We start from the raw sequence: 22,913 nt of genomic DNA, 5'->3' as shown, positions 1-22,913 counted from the left end.
TTTTAAATTTTATTAATGTGTCGCAGCAAACAATTCCAATTAGCCCTTCAATTACCAGTAATTGTACGTCTATTTTCATACCCTATTCTATGAACGTAAGATAGATATTGACTGAATATCATTTAAGCCGCTGACTAAACATCACTGTTTAGTAAAAAAGGCTAGGCTGTTGGACGGATAATTAAGCTAGTTGCCTGCGACTTACAATATATGCTTCTTTTCCTATCTCATTATGTAAATGCCAGTACTGATTATTATTGCTGATTACTTGACGAATATGGCTGTAAATACCTGAGTACTAGGCTAAAACCTCCTCTCCTCTTGAGAAGGCTCTTTCGTGACACTGCCAAACACGTGACAAGTGTTTGCTCAGGGTTACCGCAATTTTCGGTTAACTTTCAAGTGTTCTGGTCACTGGATAATCTTGGCTCTTAGTATTTTCGATTGTCGTTACAGTATTCCAATCTCGTATTGGCGCATTCAACTATACAAATACTCCAGCATATAAGTTGGCTGTGCCCCGCGATTTAAACAGCGTTCAATTTTGACTGTACAATTCTGAATATCTTTTCCATCCAGCTTAGGATATTAATTGCCGTTGTGATGACGCGGATTGTTGCTGCTATTATATCCTTGAAATTATTTAAATGGGTATTGAAATAAATTCGGAAAACCTTCGAATAAAAATAGTTTTGTTTCTAAACTAGATATTACATTTTTATAATAATATATAGCCACGAATTAGAGAAATCACAAGGTTGGAGGAAAGGGTATTAAGACAGCATAGACAGCGTCGTACGAGTGGATATTACTCCCGAAGCGCACCAATATATAGATGTCTGACATAAAATTATAATTGAACAAAAGATCCTCCATTACTAAAATAGGAATTCCATTTGGGTAGCTGCGTAATATTTCCAATAAAAATCTAATCCATTCTTAAAGTAAGACTATAACAGGTGCACTTTATGTGATAAATTGAAAATTATGGGGACATTACTATCGACCTTAGCCCAGGCGGAAACTCTGAATTTAACTCGATTTTAATATAACACAAGATGGTGTTAATTTATGACTTTGTCCAACATAAAAGTACCCTCAAAAGTGAGGAATAAAAATTCCTCAAAATTAAAGACATGAAACAATAGAAACTACTTTGAATATAACAGTATTAAATATTCATCATGGTCGTAATTATAACTGTTTGTGTGTCTAACATGATCCGGTTATATTCTCTTAAAAGTTAGTTAACAGCCTGAAAATGTCCTACCAAGGGCTCATCACATTGTTAAGAGAAGGTTTAGAACATTTTCCAAAACGCTGTTTTCATTCGGGTTGTTGAAGTGATCACCATCGCTCATATTAATCTTGCCTTTCATCACCAATGCGCATGGGGAACTAAGATATTATGTCAAGGGATTGTACCTTTAGTTACATTAGCTCATTCATCCTGCAAACTGGAACTCAATAATACTAAGTGTTGCTGTTAAGCGGTTGAATATCTGATGAGTCGGACTGCTTTTCTCACGATATTTTCTGTCACGACCGAAGATGAGATGAATTATAAATTTAAATTAAGCATGAACAATTAGTGGCGCTCGCCCGAGTCTGAATCCTCAATCTTCGAATAAGTTTGTCGAATTTTGAGATAGCATTCGTGACGTACCTTCGACCCATGCTCTAAATACAATTTATGTATGTTATATAGCTATGCCCAAAATACCATGGAATTCCCTTTTAATTGTTTTTCTTAATATCAGATAAAGATGAAGGGGTCGTCCCTTGAACGCTACACACCTTCACGTGATTGTCAACAACAAATGTTTAAAGTTTCACCTCAATTTAATTAATGGTTTAATAGTTGATTAGGAACAAATAAATATACATTCATTTTTATAAACATTGAAAGATATTGTTATTTGATTTTCATACATATTTTGTTGATTTAAAAATTCGCATAGTAGCTGGACTTGTAACGGATAAACGACGATTATGAAATCCTTATAAAAGCTCACGTAAATAAAGCATATTTTGATTTTATCATTTAAATGATGAATTGGCGTTTAAATATCGGTTAAAGAATTTAAAATATTTTCTGCAAAAACGGAAAGTAAATCGCTCTCGGGGAATGCGCAGAGGACGGTCAAGTAAAAGATACATGTGGACTAACAATTTCCCAATTTGACAATTTTATTGAATTTCTTTGAAAACTTTAAAGTTCCGCATCGAGTAGGCGTTTAGAAAATAGGTCGGAGAACGGCAATACCGTTGAAGAGGCAAAAAGTCTTTTTGGCTGTGGTCTTTTAAAAACGCTTGCATCCAACCAGGGTAGCCACTTTACCTCGTCCTAGACGGGATATTGATATAATATATATATATATTTAAATATGACTACGAAACAAAAATATATTAACTTGATTCGTATCTTTTATTTAAAACCCACCCCGATTTTCGAGTTGTGCATTATACTTATTCAAGTAGGCATTTATATAAGCTATCATCAGTTCGAAACAAAGATTCTTATTAGAAAAAAACCGGGTCGGAAGTAATTTGTAATTGTTTTATATCAATCATGTACATTGTTCATTGTTTTATTTAAAATTGTACATGAATCGATCTGTGAAATAAAATAACTGTAAAATAAATAATTGACACCATACACTGTGAATGTTATGTACACTTGTAATCGATGTACATATCAGAAGTTGATTTTCTTTTTTTGGATGTTGTGTAAACCATCAATTAATATGTATATTGTTAGTGTACTTATTAAATAAAAATAAAAAAATAAAACTAGTATTTTTTGGATCTCAAATGTCTTGTAAATAGATAAATAATAATCTAATCATATCGTCAAGTAATCCCTCAAATACGTACGTTTTAGATATTCTAGCTGGAGATTATATGTTGTAGTGTTTGAATTTTTTTGTCAGTCTTTTAGATTGCAATTTTTAATCAGATGTAATATTAAATTATTTAAATTTATTAAAATAAGTTGACTGTGAAATATGAAATTGATATACGATATTAAAAATTATTTAATTTCTAAACATTATTTATGAAAGTTGATTAGTCGGACGTAAGATATTTCGTTAAGATCTAGTTTGTAATTTCATAATGCCACTCAACCCGCGAAGTTGCCAGTTTTTTTTTTTTTCGTTGGTCCACAATTTTCATGTAATTATGGCCCTTCACGTGAGGGACTAAAAAGAATTTATTGGTCTCTTTCCACCTTGGCAAGTGTTCCGCATTTCGGAGGCCTTTGGTCATTAGGGTGTTGGTAAATGTTTGCCCGTAGATCGTAAACCACTCTAATAGTTAGGGTTGAATTTAAGAAAATTGTTCTCTAGAATTGGCCTGTCGCTTTTTTGCTACGAGTATTTTTCTAAGGCTTTGAGGCTGCAAGATATAAATTTTACCGTCTAACCTCGTTTAATGTTGCTCGAATTGTTTCTGGTATGGGAGAAGGTACAAATTACAATGCGCAAAATTTTTCGCAAGTTTTCATTGACTTAAATAAACCTGAATGTACGGAGAAGAATATATAGTTTGTTCTTAAGAGCTTCATTCAAAAACGACGTATGATTAGTAGTAGTATTAGACACATTGGAAATTGATGTTTTGTCACATTCACCTTCGTATTCTTATTAGTAGTTTCTTACTTAGAAGCTAGTCTAGATAGCTACCACTCACTCATCACATATTTACTACCGAAAAGCAATAATTTAGAATTGTTGTGTTACGGTTGGAGGCGTGAGTAAGTCATACATACAAGGGACATAACATCGTAGTTCACAAGAGTGGCGTATTTGCAATGGTTATTCTTTCTGTGCAAACGTCTATGTCTGTCTGGGCTTACTATCAAGTACCTCAATTAGTTCTATAAAAATAAAAATTGTATACTTAAGATGCTGTAAATATTTTTTTAGGTCACTGGCGATCTCCTCCTTATGTTATTAAATCAATGTTAACTGATTATAACATGTTTTTTTAACATGATTAACAGACAGACAGACAGTGTAAAATAACTCAACGTTTTTCGTAAACTTGGTCATATATAATTCACCGAAAGCCACATATTAAAATTGACTCATTGACATCTGATCAATTATTATAATTTAAATCTATTAAATACATTTGAACTCTTAAAACACTTATTATAGCAACAGTACGTAATGAATTATTATTCCATTCTATTGATTCTTCTTGAAGTATTCTGTGTAAAATGATTTTACTGTGAGCAAATTGTGAATATTGGAAAGAGTCTTTTCTTAATTTAAATAAACAATAACGTTAAAATCACGCTTCCCACGTCAATAGTCTTGGGAATGAAATGATCGCCTCCAGGCTGTTTCAAATAACTAAAATATAATTATTATTGTACATGCAAAATGGAAAAAATATATATATCCCGCTGAGTTTCTTTTGCCGGTTCTTCTCAGGTCCAAGGTGTTAAATTCCGAACCGGTGGTAGATTTTTGACTATCAATAAGCAAGTGTAAACACTTCTATATTGAATAAAGATTTTTGACTTTGATAAAGCGGGTGCAACAGCGAAGCTTAGCTACTTAAATATTATATACTAAGACCTCCAAACGAGTTGCATCTTCTAGTTTTACATATACTGGATTTTTCATTTGTTTATATAGATTTAATCAGCTACTCTAATATAAGTAACAAATATCAAGATTGCACGATTCAGAGAGGTGAAATATTTAATTTAAGTTAAGTAACCAAACCAGTGGTATTTCAATTACCGACGAAGGGGACGAAGGTCCCATACATTTGTTTCCCATTATCCTTTTGTCTGAACTTTATCTTAGACTACGTGACGGCTAGCATATTACGTGAGAAGCTGAACATTTAAGATATTAGAGTTGCTTCGAATATCTTCATCCTCGAATAATATTTTAAAGCTATAAAAATATAACGATCCAGTGCATCGTGAATTTTTAAATTCGTTATTAAAGATTGTAAAACTGTAACCGTGTAATCGGAATTTAATAACGATTCTGAACATCGAAACGGTTTTATTGATTCAACGATCATATTTTTAAGCGCTTTACATTTTGATTGCAGAAGCTCTTCGATTATTTCTTTATTGATTTCATTTAACCCTTTTTTTATATAACTAATTTGTTTTATTTGAGTTTTAAGTATAAGTAAATTACTTTGACCTTGAATTGACACGTTATCATTAGTAAAGATCTCAATAACCTATTATATTATGGATATGCGAAAAAATGCGTTCTCAATGATATCGAAGGTTTTACCGGACTTGAAGTGAAATTTAAGAATATAAGTGGAAAAATGTTATGTTATAAATAAAGGAATACTTATCATTATTATTTTGTAGTCCATTACACAGCAGAGTTATTAGAAAATCACAAGGAATATGTTAATCTAAAATATCTTTATTTTTACTCTTCCTTTTTTTATGATATAGGGGGCAAACGAGCAGGAGGCTCACCTGATGGCAAGTGATTACCACCGCCCATGGACATCTGCAACACCAGGGGGGTTGCAGGTGCGTTGCCGGTCTTTAAGAAATAAGTACGCTCTTTTCTTGAAGGTTCCCAAGTCATATCGGTTCGGAAAAACCGCCGGCGAAAGCTGGTTCCACAGAGTGGTTGTGCGAGGCAGAAAATGCCTTAAAAACGCGCTGTTGTGGATTTACGGACATCTAAGTGGTGCGGGTGAAATTTAGAATTTTGACGAGATGTCCGAAGGTGAAATTCAGCTGCCGGGATTAATCCAAACAATTCCTCGGAACACTCCCCGTGGAAAATCGGTTCTACAATTCGAATAATGTATACAAGTTTGTAATGATTTAAGTATATTATATTTAATTAATTGTTGTGTGCACGCTCCCTAACCGATGTGATTACGTCACGCGACGCAACCTTTGCCCAAAGGCTGTCAAAGAGATCGCTTTCTTAGCGATAGCAAAACCTTTGTATGTCTTCTCTTGCGTATGTGTAATGTAATTCTTTGCCAATGATCCTTAAGTTTAAGCCTGTTCTAAGAAAATAAATAGCAATCGCTGGAAGAGCCTTATATTCGGAGCACGTAATATTTTATTTAAAGAAAAGGGGAAATTAAATAGGCATGCGTAAAGTAAAATGAGAATTTCATGTAATTATATTAAATAAACCTTACATTGATATATCACTGACCTACAATCAGCTTGTAATATTTAAACTTTCAAATATTGACTTTTTTTTATCGCTGTAATGGAATAGGCGTTTGTCTTTCATCTCACCTGATGGAAAGTGTAGACGAAGACGAAGGTGGAACACGCCCATCCAATCCATCCAAGATGGGTCTATTTTAATATAAAGATAATCATCAAAATCGGATCACAATCAGTGAACGAACTAACGTGTAAATTTTAGTATAATTTACATATAATATCTTAACTTAGATATATTGTAAAGTGCTTCATATTAACTTTTTGCATGTTGGTAAATCCCTTGAATAACGTTGATGATGTCGCTCCACATTCTATAATTACAAACTTCGTAATGCGACAGAATCAAGTTGCAAGATTGACAAGTAATTGCAAAGTACAACATACCGATATTATACACGAACTGAATACTTGGAATATTTTAAGCGAGCAATGCCTGTCGATACATTCGTTTGGACTTTAGACTTTTATGCAATGCGATTTTTTGGTAACAAATCTGTTTCTCTGGTTAACTTTTAAACTATTCCTAACCCGTTGCGTACATTTTAATTTTTTCTTTTGTATTATTTAGTCAAATAATCAACGTTTAAATTTGATTGCAATATCGTTTTAAATATTCCTAATAACAACTACCACCGGTTGGAAATGTAAATTCTAACATAAGAATTATTTACAATAAAGTTCTGATAAATTATTACAGAAAATAAATTATAAATAATTATCGGAGGAAACTTGACCACGTGGAGTGGCGGCAAGAATGCTAGTATTTTAAATTGTAATTCCAATTCTTCGGGAAGAAAATGAACCTGTCTTCTTTTAAGCGGTGGCGGAAAATGATTCCTATTTATTTAAGACTCTAGGTAAACTGTTTGGTTTTATAAGTCGGTTATGAAACGTGCACCATTTTTGATGCTGCACAAGGCAGGCAACAAGGCACTCTTATGATAATATGGAGCTTATTTCACAAGGCTGTTGAAATTTGAAATGAAAATTGATGGATCAATTTGGCAAAATCCTGAGGATGCTTCCATCAGATTTAATTTGGCTAAATGTGCTATTCAAAAGGCTCTCCTCCTCCATATCCTTTACAGCATTGAAGATGGCGTGTGAATTAACCAATGGCACCTTCTGTCAGAAATATTATACGAAGTGTTGTCATTAGCCTAGAGTATGAACGGAAACATTGAAAATCGATGGTAATCATATAAGCCTCGTTCACTGAGGGTTTATATAAATCTAATTTATCCATAACCTGGTTTACCTTCGACGGTATAAAGGGATCGAACGACCACTTTATCCGATAGACAATATTGGATAAATACTCTTTGGTATTTAAAATTCTATTACATTTAATATTATAAATGTCTATTCAAATAGAAATTTCTCTAATCTGATAAATCGTAATGAAAGATGGATTGAAACGATGATGCCGATACTATTCTTTTGTTTTTGATTATCGAATTCGAATGTGATTTGGAAATGTAACGATTTCTCACGTCAGTTTTATGCACTTAAATTATCTGAGAATAATCCAACACGCTTTGTTACCTTGCTTTAATCACGTTTGATGGGTAATTTTGCTAACCACTTTTACTAACGAATTGTAACTGGTGACTACTAATAATAATAATAATTCTTCTTCTTAGTGTATTTATAGTTTTCAATGTTGTATGATTCTTAGAAGACTTATTAAGTTACCTCTGAGAGATATGTTCGTGTTTTCTATTAATCAACATTTAGAAAACTAAATCTATAGTACCAAATATATATTTGTTTTGTTTGTATAAAAGACCAAAAACGTATGGAATTGACTTAATACGAACTCGATTTACCACGTTATCAACATTTGACGTATTCAATTGAATAATTTAGTCGAAATCGAAGTCGCTTTGACAATATTCGAATGCACCTTATCCGCCCTTTCCCTCTGTAGTATTATAATATTGTAATATAGCACTGATCACAGTCAGCATTAGTTTTAAATTATAGCGCTCATTGTTAAAATAACCTCTCTGTACTTTGATCTCTTTAAAAAGGACAAATTATTATCATGCTATAAGTTCTCAATGAAATGATTGTGTCGCAGTGAAAATAAAGTTCTTTAATTCAAAATTATGGCGGCAAGATAGCTGATTTTGCCGCCAAACTTCAGCAGTTCATTGCTGTGTTATATTTTAAAGGATCTGTACTATGATGAAGTCAATGTGAGAATTTGACTCATAATCGGGTGCCCTCATGACGGGCTTATTGAAATTTCGACAATTATTTATAATTTGTCCGTCCATTGGATCCTCACCTTATAGTTCCCGTTACTGGTGACGCTGGGCGGCGGGTACCCTCGACCTCCGTAGCCTTGTGTCGTGCCGCCATGATATAGGGTGTTGTTATTCGCGTCCCTCGTCGTCGCTGCTGTGTAAGTCGATTTGCAATTTTGAGACATGATAACCTGGAATCGAAATTAATAAAATTTGAATATATTTGTCGTGTTTATTTTTTGATATTGGGATTTGCAAAGATTTTGAAGTTTTTTTTCTTCTTTATACAATTTAAATAACGTGATTTATATTTAAATACATTTTTTGTTAAAAGCTGTTTTTTAAAGTTGGCAACGTTTACTCGGTACTTTACATTAATAATTTTTTGGAATCAATTCCATTTATCTTATGAACCTCAAATTTTACATGATGGTTCATTTTTATGGTAATGTAAGTCAAAAAGAGGTGGTCTATTACGGTACTTATTCTTTTATATAACTTCATATATTTTATTGAAAAAACATTAACTTCTTTAGTAGGGGCTGTTGTTTGCAGATAATATAAACGCTTATAATCAAGAGCTTCTAATGAAAAGTCTGTTTTGCATTTTCAGAACCTAGCGCCAAAGTCGGCCGACTGGAACCATCGAATTGCAAATTCTGATAGTTGGCTAGTTGGGCTGTTCGGGCTTGGGCGAAGTTTAATAAGTAAAATGAATCTTAAATTAGAAAATATATTAATATTCATTAGAGGGTAGGCTCTGCTTGCAGCTTTATCTACAAGCATATTGGTTATATACGTCGGTTCTTAATAGATGGCGCTGGGTAAAGAAACGTCAAGAGTGGTTGCGTCTTGAGATGATGTTTGAGTGTTGTCTGTGTTTGATTCGATCGTTACTGGCAGTTTATTGTGAATGTTGTGACATTATTGGTTGCCAAGGTAATAACAGGTGTAAAGAAATAGATGGTTGCCGTGAAAATAATGTTTGCAATTGAGGAAAAGTAAGAAAATATTCGGCAAACGGTATAGAACTCAAAACGCTTCTTATTAATAAATCATCATAAGATAAGACGTCTAAAGATTTCTAAAAACGGTGATGAATACGAGAAAGATTGCTTTGCTGGGCGCCATCTTAACGGCCTTCTGTCATATATCTTCTGTATTAATAATTTCGTGCAGGTCTACGATAGACCCGATCGAAACCAATCCACAATTATAGATCGATAAAAATAATTATATTGAATCGACAACATATATCCGCAAAAATTCGTATAATCGAGATATTTCTATATTAAATCCATGAAATTCAATGACATGTCAGTTCAACGGGCGGCCATGTTTGACGTTTACGAGTGCGTTCAGAAAGCTGTGTAAAGAATGATTATTGTTAGTTTTCAATTTTCACCACAATATGAGATGTTTGATAATCACAACGATTACAAAAATATACGAAAAGTAAATGATAATCTGTATTTGTTTAGTTTTATTTATTTCACCTGAGCGAAGCCGTGTTTTCATAATGTTTATACATAAATTTGTTCAAAAGTCAGTAACCTATTCTGGACAATTGCTTCTAATGATTGTGTTATACCTTTATTTAAATTATTTTTCTCCAAACTTTGCCTGGTACAAAGGTACAGTGCCTTCTATTTCTATAAACAGGGAACCTCGAGGGAAACGGGAGATTCGGGGTTAAATAAAACATATAGCGCTATTATTGACGCCCGTGGTCGAGTAGTGTGTACACCGGTTTTCATGGGTACGCCACTCTGAGGTTTCGGGTTCGATTCCCGGCCGAGTCGATGTAGAAAAAAAGTTCATTAGTTTTCTATGTTGTCTTGGGTCTGGGTGTCTGTGGTACCGTCGTTACTTCTGATTTCCATAACACAAGTGCTTTAGCTACTTACATTGGGATCAGAGTAATGTATGTGATGTTGTCCAATATTTATTTATTTATGTCTATCTCTTGAGATAAACTACAATAACTATACCTGAACAAGATTATCAATGAATACATTTCTATCGAGCTTTATTGAGTTTTCTGCATAACCACATAGCGAATAAGAAGTAGCTTCATGTAAAACTAACAATGTAAAGTAAAAAGTGTTTTGAAGATTACATTTAATAAGACAAAAAAATATTATCAGGATCAAAAGTTTGTAAAACATTTTATGTTACAGCATAATTTGATGTTAGGCTGGATGGTCTCAATTGTGCACAATTTAGTCCGCAAATACAGGTGCACTCCTTATTCCTTCACCCTTATAAACCAACGGGGCGACGAATCCGATACGACTGAAAAAGTTCTGACACAGGATCAACCGTTTTACGTGCTTTCCGAGACAGGAGCTTGTAAATACTTTCAACTTCCAGACTTAACAGAAAAACCCAATGATTTCTTATCGGCTTGACCTGGGGACCTTGCAACAAAACTCGGGATCTGCGGCCTTATATCTCGACACTAAACTTTAGCATTTTTTTTTTTTTTTAAAAACTAAACTTACGAGGCTGCTATGTCACCAGTTGCCTGTTTTATTACATTTATTAAAGTTTTGCCTTATTATATTTAATATAACTCTTGTCGAGGTCTGCTATATATGAAAACATGATCTTAATACTTCACTCGGAAGTAAACGTCATGTTTTATATTTAAAGCTATAAAAATGTAGTGATGTAATTAATTAATTGATTAGATTTTCAAATTTAACATTCGATTTTCAAACTTAACTTTTCATCGATTCACTTTTCACAGAATAGTTTATATACATATATCATTTGTATTTAACTAATATAACTATGTATTTTAATTGTTGATAAAGATTACTCAGTTTCTTGACGGTATTTCTCGGTAGAATCTGTATTCCGAACCGGTGGTAGTTTCACTTAATATAGTTTGTAAAAATGACGATTCAAAAGTGCTCGTAAAAGCCTATTTTAATAAAGTATTATATTTTGATTTTGATCGATGTATTGACGAATACAAATGTAGAAAATGTTCAAATATATAGAATAGATATAAAAATTAAATAAATCGGCCAAATGATTACAAAAGGAAACCGTTAGAAAAACCAGATTATGAATCAAAAGGCAGATGGAACGCGTGGAACATTAAACTGCAGAAACAAAAGTGAATACAAATCCCGGTATTACGAAACGACGCGTCTTTCCGTTAATACGTCTAAAGTGCTGTAAATTATCATTTTTGATTATGTATCCGCTTTTTTCGCTTAACTATAAAGTAAAGCAACACATTGTTGAACTGTTATAAAGAAAACGACTAGTACGAAAAACTATTTCCTTATACGAGAAAATACTAATTGTTTTTAATTTGTCTCGTTTCTTTTCTCCTTGTACCTTTGTACTTGTTGCTACATTTATAAAACATTACATTACATTAGCAGCCTGTAAATTTTCCCACTGCTGGGCTAAAGTCCTCCTCTCTCTTTTGAGGAGAAGGTTTGGAGCATATTCCACCACGCTGCTCCAATGCGGGTTGGTGGAATACACATGTGGCAGAATTTCGTTGAAATTAGACACATGCAGGTTTCCTCACGATGTTTTCCTTCATCGCCGAGCATGAGATGAATTATAAACACAATTTAAGCCCATGAAAATTCAGTGGTGCATGCCTGGGTTTGAACCCGAAATCATCGGTTAAGATGCACGGGTTCTAACCACTGGGCCATCTCAGCTCACATTATAAAATAGAGAACTAAATATAAGCGTTCATTTAGTACGTAATGCTAGCCTGTAATAGTCACAATTGGAAATCTCGAACCCAGGGAAGATGAGACGGAACTTCGTATGCGACATTAATTTTTTAAGCATACTCGTATCAATATAAAATATGCAAAACGTCGGTTTTCGAAATTTCACGAGCAAAACGATAGGAGATATCGGTTATAGGGCTTTAATATATACCAAACAGCATTGCTTAGTAATGTTGTATAGTGGCTCGAGTAGTGAGTGAGCCAGTGTATCTACAGCCACAGTATACATTACATTTCAGTTCGCAAGGTTGGTGGCACATTCGAGACGTAATGGTTGGTTAATATTTTGTTGCACCACTATTGTCTACGAGCGGTGGTGATCACTTACCATCAGGTGGCTCATTTCCTCATCCTATCATATCCTACCACGAAGCAGCAGTACTTGTGGGTTGAAGGCAAGGATGCACTTTAATTACAGGGACAAGGGACATAACATCTTAGTTTCCAAGGTTGGTGACGCATTGGCGTTGTAAGGAACAGTAAACATTTCTCAAACCACCAATGTCTATAGGCAGTGGGTATCACTTACCAATAGGTGGTAAAAATTTTTGTTCTTACAGTATTCATTTACAGTGCTGAACATCGTACATCCTATTTGACAATCTTGTAACATAAAAAACCAGGTATAACTGGAAAGCAGTTATAGTGAGATATATCAGTTTTCTTAACACAGAAATGATAGCCAACACTATTAATTAATATTAGAACTATAAATTAAGTTATTTACATTTAACATACCAACAATTTCACGATCACTTCCAATTAAATCGTATTACTTTGATATTTATCAATGTCACTTCGATTATTTATTTTTCATTAGGAAATTAATCTATAGCCGATTCCAATTGCAGAATTAAAGATTATTAGCAACTTTGACCTTGACTTGATATGACATCATTGGTCGAGATCTAAATGGCGTTTTAAACGTTGGCGAAGATTGGAATTTGAATTATTGGAATTTTAAAAGTTAAATGGAATTGGATATATGTATGTACGTTGAGTGGAATTGTGTTGTATTATAAATAAGGACATAATAAATTGGAACTGTTTGTAGTGTATGATATAGAAGAGCTATAAGCAAATCGCATGGAATGTAAATCAATGGTTTGTTTATCTTTATTCCTTCTGAGATTGGAATAATTATAAAATATACGAACGTGTATATAAGTCTGTTGACTTATCATATAAATAAACCAATGATATTTTACTGTTACAATAAATATGATATTTAAGTTTAGATTCCCGTATTTCGAAAAGACCGAGTAAATGCTGGTCCTGCGATTTGCCACCACTTTAGAGAAACTGTAAAGAGTTAAAAACACGTACACATATTTGGGCACTATAATAGGTCCTGAGAAAGTCCGCAGTAGCCAAAATTACTCTCGAGAATCCACCTCGAGCTACTAGAATGATTCTAATCAACTGTGGTAAATAACGAAGTACCCTAAGTAAATATACATATATAGGCAAAAAATATATTAAGGAAATAAAAATAATAATATTTGGGAACTACGATATTATGTCCCTCGTGCCTAAAGGACCAAGGTTTGCAAGGTTTCAAAAATATCTCAATTACTTAGTAACATTTAGATATACTATAAACAGTGACAAAATATAAAACTTATATTAAATAAAAATGTGTTATGGACTGAGAGTATATCGTAATTTGGTAATTGTATAGAACAGAAGCTATATCTCACTAGTAATAGTGATTAATAATAATTAGTTCTCGAACCCAGAGGTTATCGATGTTGCCTAAAGGTGACATGTGAATATGACCCTTAAAAGCCGCTTATTAAATTATAAGATAAAGTTCAAAATCGATTAATAAAACTGATATACATCAGGACATCATTGCATATTTGATTTATTGGATGTTTAGGCTTAAATTTAGGCTTGTATTTAATTTTTTTCCCAATCTCAGCGCCCTTTACCGAGTCCAATCTAAACCAAGCCAAAATTAATATTTTATATACGAAAATATTTTGTTTGTTTAGTTTTAATTAACATAAATATTATTTAAAATCGATGCATTCTTTCAAATTCGAAACAAAAATGTATCGATTATTGTACAAAAAAATTATTGTGCAAAAAGTGCTCCAAATGTTTGAGACGTAATATTAAAGCGCTCAATGCGATGAGAACGATAAATAAATTATAAAGGAAATCACACATCACACGAGTCAGCTGTCTGTATTCTGTTCCAGCGGGAACATCGTTTCGTTACGTACGCTCGGAAACTCGGCGTATTATCGGTACTAAGTTTAAAAAAAGAGTTTTTCATTTGATATAACTTACTTGTGATAAAAAACGTCTTTTTACTTATGACGTAACAATACATAACCATACTTCATAAATCTATGATTTGATATACGTATATTTGTAACATTTGTGGTAAATTTGCTCAGAAGAGTCTTTAAGCAGACTGTCGGTTGTCAAATGTTTAGAAATGTTTATTAATTTGTTTAATTTTCGAGTTTTTCAAGCTGAAGCTTCTGATAGAAAAAAATATATTCAAATGTAATAAAAAAGTGCACACGAAATAAAAAGCAAATTGCATGAATTTTAAAATTAGCGATTCTGTTTTAACAAAACATAATATTATTAAATAACAAGTTCAGGAAATACGAATCCAGTTATATATGTTTATTTATAGCAAAAATTTGTTTTTTTCATAAATAAATTTATCAAATATAAATAAAATAAAAAGCATCGAATCGTTGATCATGTGGACTGAAATAGAGCGGGTGTAATTTTATTGTAACTACAGATAATCACAGAGTTGTCTTCGCAGAGCGTGGCCGGCAATTAAAAAAACTGGATCCGTCCAAAAGTGTAGCAAGTTCGGGAGCCGGTACTGTTATTAACAGTAAATGAAACATGAGATGTGCAATTAACTGTTTGGTTCAAGTCATGAGAAATGAGCGTAAATATATAAAGTAACAGCCTCGTTGGGTCAGTAGCTGTAAATTCTGAACGATTGGATAAAACCGCAAATCGGGCCATTAAACAATATTGAGTTTTTCCGTCGATAATTCTCAGTAGCAGCTCGAAGTCTGGAATTTGGAAAATCTTTAAGGTCTTGTGGTTTTGCTGAAATGGGAGTCGAGGAATGGTGAGCGTACCGCGCAGTTCAATTCACATATGAGAATGGTCGTTGGTGAAATTAGTCAGATGAACATCAAAATAACAGCTCAGCTGTTCTATAAGAAATAATTTCTTATACCTCACTCTCGAAATATTGCATGACAACCTAGCTGCTTTAATTATGTCACGATCGAATTAACGGTAGCGTTAATTGTATAAGAACCAATAATGGTAATTACTTAAACTTTTAATGTCTCATAGAACAATGACATTAATTAGGAAAAATTGTTCTTAGATGAACAGAAATAAAAAAAAAGGTTTTTTGGGTTGTAATTAGTTACCAGATTAAGAAATCTCGACAGTGGTTCTGTAAGAACTGTTTATGTCTTTGTGATTTATCTCAATCGCGAAATGACGCAAATCGACTTACGGTATATTCCATAATTTTCTTAGACATTTGGTGAGTTTAGACTTTGTTCATACAAAATCTACAGCTCGTGAATATATCACCGCTTGGTGTAGTCAAAGGCGTATCTTTATATGGAGTAGGTTTTGATGCTGCATTAGTTTATACTACTGCATGAAATGATTGCTTTGTTAAGAGTTCTTTATTTTTAGTCGCAATCAAATAAGTCATCTGATGGCAATTGGTCACCATCGCCATAAATATTGATTCTATGAGAAATATTTGTCAATTTTTTACATCACCAATATGCTACCAACCTTGGGAACAAAGATGTTGTATCCCTTACCTTTCAAATACAAAGCTATAAACGTTTCGTTATGTAGATTATATTGCTATATTTTCGAAGTTACGCTTGTCCATCAATTTACGTAAGGATATCAGATAGTCAGATACAATGAAATTTGGCTATTTGTATGTCTTACCAGAAACACTATTAATTACTTTAATAATTGTTTCATCGCTCTTGGCTTAAAACTTCTGTAAACTCTGCTCTGGTTTCGTATGTAAATTTGTTGTATCATTCCGAAATTGGATATTCTCGTCAAAGGCTCTGTGGAGATCGTACTTCGGTGTCATTTTCATGACTGTATAGAATTTAGATATTTTTAAATATTTTAGTTTTTAAAGTGGCACTTCAGTGTCTGTGTGTTTGAGGTCCGATACGAATGCACAAAAAATTTTCAACAACGTATTTGTTTATTAAAACATAGTCAAGTATAAATTGACATTGAATCGTTGACTTTATTATTACAACAAAATGTTAAATATATTTCTAATAAAATCTATACTAATATTATGAAGGTGAAACTAATTCTGTTTGTCAGTCTGTCTACGTGTGTGGGTTTTGTGTTACGCGGCTAAACCAAATTTGATGAAATTTAGTAGGAAGCAAGCTTTAATTTCAAGATAAGACTCAGACTTTTTTAAGCCAAAAACCTACATCCCCTTAAAACGAGGGCGAAACCGAAAGTATAAACTACTTCTTTATATGGCTTTAAACTGTAACAATGGTCAATATTAAATTTATTAAACGAAAGGGTTATTAAGCTGATCTATACAGTCATGCTTTTTTACTCTAAATATATATTGTGTTTCCGTTTTAAGGGTAACTGAGGCAGTATAAACACAGGCACAATGGACACATTAGTTACCAAGGTTGGTGCGCATTGGTGATATGAGGAACGATTGATACTGCACACATGGCCCATTTACACGTCCGTGATGCATGATTTTCAAAAACGGCTTCCTTGTAAATGTAAGAGGCGGAACTCCAGATTTCCATCTGGAGTTTTGACGCACTTTTAAACACTACTAACGCCAATACAGCGATATAATACGTTAGACGTTAATATATTCCAGCAGTGATATTTCCTGATACGGCTTGGGTATATTAGATAAGATTATATCTAAATTAAATTCACTTATTTCTTCAAAGGTTTCCAACACGTATGTTAATAAAATAGTTGGCATAGGTATCATGTCTAGGCGTTATATGTTTTATTTTGTGCTATTTCTAAGACAAAAAAGTGAAAACGAATTCACGTTACGTAACGCGTATACATGTGTGTGTAATAAACACATATACAACACACTTATACAATATATTAAAACGAAATAGCACTCGCTGATTATTCACGAAATCTCTGAAACTATAACACTTACAAAATTTAAATTTGACAGGTAGGTTTAACGAAACTCCACGCTTAAAGGGGTAAAAAGGTGATCGGAAGTTTGTGTGTTATAATTTTCGCGCGGGTAAAGCCGCAAGTTCAGCTAGTTTAGTATATAAATTTCTTATTGTGTCTATTTTATGTTTTTAACGTCAAATCCATCGATTTTAAATCTTCAGGCAGGTGTATTTGTGTATAATTCAATGAACATAACTTTGTAATCGATTGGGGAAAAGGGTGCTGAGTTCCTGGCTGGTTCTTTTCGGTAGTATCTATATTTAAAACGGGTGATAGTTTTACATCGTTAGTTTAATATAATCCTTTTAAGAGAAGATTCAAAACGGCTAGTCAAAGTATACTTTAATTAAGTATCATTTGTTTTTATATTATATTTCATTCGGTTCTTAGAATACCTACCACAATATTCTCAAGGGTCATTTTAATTTCATTTAGATATATGTACGTATCAAGCGTTATCTATACATACATATAATAAAATTGGAGTGTATGTTTGTAATATTAAAATAACCGTGTTTTACTAAATGTATATTTATGTACACGGTACATAAACAAAAATGTTATTCAATTTCAATTTTTGTTTGTTTGTCTGTGTGCTTTTTTCGGTTAATCTCTGGAACGGCTGGACCGATTTTGACGGGACTTTCACTGGCAGATAGCTGATTTAATAAGGAGTAACTTAGGCTATAACAATATTTTTTTGTTAAATTCAATGGCGCACCAAGTCGTGGGCATAGCTAGTTCATAATATAATTTGAATCATAAATGTTTAACTCGCTAACCACGGTCATCCAGGAAATTATATGATAAAGGTCCTTCGTACGATTATGTTAAATTAACCTAGAAAATCTAAATAAAGTCTAGACGTAAACATATTAGTGTTGAATATTTTAACACGTATTATCATAACGAATGACTGATAACGCAATAGTAGTAATAATATATTTGCAATTACGTTTTGAATCAGAACGAAGTAATTGCACAACGACTAACTGTTATTCATCAATTTCTTTATATTCCGCATACGGCGCGACACTATCTTTTTAACGTGGTTTCAGTCGGGTTTTTGTATTAATCATAACCGATATCGACCACGGTGATTGACTCATCATCAGCCCGTTTTCGTCCACTGCTGAACATAGGCCTCTCCAAATGCACGGCACTACGTAGTATGTAGTGATTGACTACCAATTAAAATGAGACTAGCCAACTACGTCAATATTAAGTGCTCATTCTAGTCTCTCTCAAAATCTAACGCGCCATCAAATAATTCAGGTATTTCTTGGTGGTTGGGTTAGTTAGTTTATTCTAGGTTTTATGTTAGGTTAGTCTACGTGAGCCCGCCTGGGTACGTCCACCCCCTATTTAGATTTCCTACGACCTACCAGTGATAATTATTATTGTTTAAAGGCTGAGTTAACAATTGAAAGCACATGCACATGCTCATTACTTTATTTTATTATTATTTTTATTAGATATGTTTTACATTATGAAACAATTATTATTATTATAGGACACAAAAGTGCAGTCTTCTCTATTCCCGCACTCTCATAATCAAACACGACCTCGGAGAATTAAGGTACACGACTGTTAAAACTGACAGTTTCCACTCTTCAGGCTCCTACTGAAGATTTCATAATGCAAAAATCCAATACAGGCCCGAACTGGAGTTCTAATCCAGGACCTTGGGATCTACAGCCTTTTAAACCACAACAAGCATCAAGCGTTAAGTGGCTTTTATGTATCTCGAACATAGTCTATATGTAAAGACAAAAATAATTATTTAAATAGTACTTTGTTTCTGAGATTCGCGTTCGCAAACAAACCCGCCAGCTTCGTACTATTAGTAGAGATGTAGATTATGATTATTTACTACACATATAATTATTAATAAACGATCTATTTACAAACGGTAACCTTTCATTATCTCGTAAATAATTACACGTGTATGTTTCGATACATATTTTTAAAAAGAGTTAATTTTCTACAAGCGTGTGGTTTTTTTCTAGTGTCATGTTAAATGTCCATCGAAGATATAGTACATAATAATAATAATAATTATATTTATCATCCAAGAAGGTTGATAGCATTAAGTGCTTAAATATATATACAAATAAGAATTAAAAATAGTTACTGTATAATTATTAATTTGTTTAATAATTAGTGTATAATTTAATTTTTAACTGTCATTTATAGTTTAATTTAATTTAGATTAATTGTTTTATCATTTTATTTGTATCTGTGTTTTTTTATGATGTTGGTGGTAAACGAGCAGGAGGCTCCATGGAAAGTAAATACCACTGTTCATGAACTTCAGCGATACCGCGGGATTACAGGTCCACTGCCGGCCTTTAAGGAATATTTCCGCTCTCTTCTCGAAGTGGTATCGGTTCGGAAAAACCGCCGGCAAAGGCTGGTTCCAAGGAGTGGTTGTACAAAAACTGATAATGATTTTTTAACTTCTTAATTCCTGTGACTTATTGTCATACTCTAATATTTACTACCGCCTGTTTTTTTAATAGCGTGTTCATGTGAATTTGATAAAAAACTATAAGGATCTTGTAAATTTTGGACTCGTTCGCTCATTTCATTCATTACAAAAACACGAATATATCGTACTACCCTAAGCCCAAGTATCATATTCTGCGCCGACTTGCTCCAGATAAACTCAAAGTAAACAAATCGGATAAAAATATTACGACATCAGCAATACTATTTTTTAGCGTTTCACCTTAATCGTGATATATTAAAAGGTGATAAGATATTTCGTTGTTGTTGTCGTTGTATTGGTCGTTAGACGTTATGTATAAAAAGTATGTCTTTCCTAGTGGAAGTTTGCTTCATAATAAATTTTATCAAATTCGGCCAGCGGTTTGGCCGTGAAAACTGGCCGTGAGAACTGGCTGTGAAAACGTAAGAGCTCTCTCTCTCCCCTCTTTTCCCCCTTTCTCTCTAAATATTAATAAGGTATTTATGCATTTAAATAATATTAATTTTGTTTCCACTTCGATATGTAATACCCTTTTGATTTTTAGAATTGTTTCATAAATGATGTTTTTAGAGATTACAACGAACGGTACCCGTCGTGTTGAGATTGGTTCTCGAGAATGTTACAAAATGTAATTGATTTTTTAAGGATATATTTTCTTTTTACTTTTTGATCTTAATTTAAATAACGGAGGTTCTGTTTGCAAAATTAAGGTGTTATTTATTAATTTGTAGATTCACATAGTGTATTAGTTGGCTTAAAGTTCAAAATGGAACTACTTACATGTCATGTTATATTTTTATTAAAGTAACTATATATATATATTACTATTACTAGATTTCGCTGCTTCCTCTGCTTTAAAGAAAGGAAGGTTGTTGATTTTAGGTATAAAATTCAGTTCGGTTCACACATATAAAATCAGTACTAAAACGAAAAAAAAAAAAATATAAAAAAATGAGATGTTTTTATTTATTTAACTCAATATTAATTTATTAGGTTTATTATTTTAATAAGCAATAATTTTATTATTTTCCTTTTTTTGGTGCGCTGACAATTCCATATAGTTATTTATTTGAGAGACCCCTCTATAAATAAAATATAAATATTGGACAACATCACATACATTACTCTGATCCCAATGTAAGTAGCTAAAGCACTTGTGTTATGGTAATCAGGAGTAACGACGGTACCACAAACACCCAGACCCAAGGCAACATAGAAAACTAATGAACTTTTTCTACATCGACTCGGCCGGGAATCGAACCCGGGACCTCGGAGTGGCGTACCCATGAAAACCGGTGAACACACTACTCGACCACGGAGGTCGTCATAAATGCACATTTTAAAATATGACACAGGAAAAATATCAATATCATCGGTTATTTAACATTTATAAGGCGACAAAATTATGTAACAATACGACTGATATACAACGTATATCCTTGAAACACATTTTATATCAAACCCCTTGAGTAAGGTTATAAATCCTTACAAATTAGATTTATTCAATGTTTTATGCTCGTGAATTTCTGTTCAGCTGGTTATGATATTTTAAGTGTATTCAAAATAAACTACAATATAAATTTATTATTCCAGGATAATGTTAAGTTGTTTACACAATTTCGAACAATTAATTTCGATATCTAGTTTTATTTTGTCCCACTTTATAAACAAAGGCCGAGTTTATAAATATTTTTCAACAATAAAATACTCGTTTAAAACCGACGTTTATCAACTGGTTTTTTTTAATAATCACTTAGCAACCGAATATTGCCTTGAAAGGGCTAACTGGTCCGCGATTTTAATACCGAGCAATTATAAATGCTCCGATTTTTTTTTTTTTTCGTCAGTCAATCAAGCTACTTCGGACCTTATTTTGACGTAATTACGATAGAATTCACCGAAGCCATTGTCGCGGTACCGAGTTTTGGCGTTTTACCGCATTGCTACACTTACTGATCTACATATAAAATGATATTCATTTTCATTATGCTTTAAATATTCCAGTTATTTGAGAGTTTTAAAAATTTCAAGTCGATATAGTTTCTCCTTATTCGGCGAACGCGAGGTGAGTGCGAATACCGACGGTTGGTATGCAATTGCTTTGCGTTGATATCAAATTATTCCTTTACGTGAAAATCGCTTTTTAATGTAATCGTTAAACTTTTATTATATTTTAAAGCGAACTGTTATAGCACGTTATTCGAAATGTATTCCGTGCAACTGTCTTTGTCGAATTACAAAAAAAAAAAGTATTTCTGATAAAATATTTTACTTAATACAGCCGTTTTCGGATACGGTGGTCAATCTCAGAGACTAGCGCGGGATATGAATATTGCAGTGAAGGCGTGGGCAAGTACAGTCTTTAATAACTCATTTTTATAGTACGATGGAATGACAGTCTCGGCCGGAGACGCATCTGTCTGAGGCACCGGTATGTATTCCTGCTAGCTTTCTTCCTCAGGATTGAAACTTCTACATTCAATAACTTAATATTTACACCGCACTCTACTACCTTCGTTGCACGTATGCTATATGTTATTATAATAATAATAAAAGTATATTTTATTAAATTGATCTTCTTTAATTAAAATTTATTTCAATTCAATAGTCATTCCGACGTTGTAACGATCGATGTTCGACGTTTTACATATTACGGGCGCCCATAGGTGACTAGATTTTTTATCTGTCGTGGCACCGTCTCATAATTATATGATAATATATATAATAAATAGTTCATAAGAAATAATCAAATCGTTCTCAATAATTGTTTAATCTAAATATTTATCAAGAACACGAACCGGATCGACGGAGGACGTCCGGGTTGACAACTGCGGGATTTCGATTTACTCATTCAGGATTCAATTATTCTAAGATAAAGTGAAAGGTTGCATGTATCCACGGAACCTATTTAATAAAGGTTTTTTAATCACGTCATACATACATGTACGTAATTAAAAAGTTATATA

At 32.9% G+C, this 22,913-nt stretch overlaps 1 protein-coding gene across 2 annotated transcripts in view; it reads right to left on the bottom strand.

The window, feature by feature from the left end:
• LOC125065831 overlaps nucleotides 1–22,913 on the bottom strand; it is a 59,705-nt gene that overhangs the window by 1,203 nt on the left and 35,589 nt on the right. For both annotated transcript variants that reach the window (XM_047673676.1, XM_047673675.1), the window contains exon 2: nucleotides 8,487–8,636. In XM_047673676.1, the coding sequence (XP_047529632.1) occupies nucleotides 8,487–8,630 (144 nt within the window). In that variant the 5' untranslated portion in view covers nucleotides 8,631–8,636. The remainder of the gene's footprint in view (nucleotides 1–8,486; nucleotides 8,637–22,913) is intronic.

The sequence above is a fragment of the Vanessa atalanta genome, chromosome 8, assembly GCF_905147765.1.
Source record: "Vanessa atalanta chromosome 8, ilVanAtal1.2, whole genome shotgun sequence".
NCBI classification, from domain to species: domain Eukaryota; kingdom Metazoa; phylum Arthropoda; class Insecta; order Lepidoptera; family Nymphalidae; genus Vanessa; species Vanessa atalanta.
Note: the sequence above shows the minus strand (reverse complement) of the source record. Positions and strands in the feature narration are given on the sequence as shown.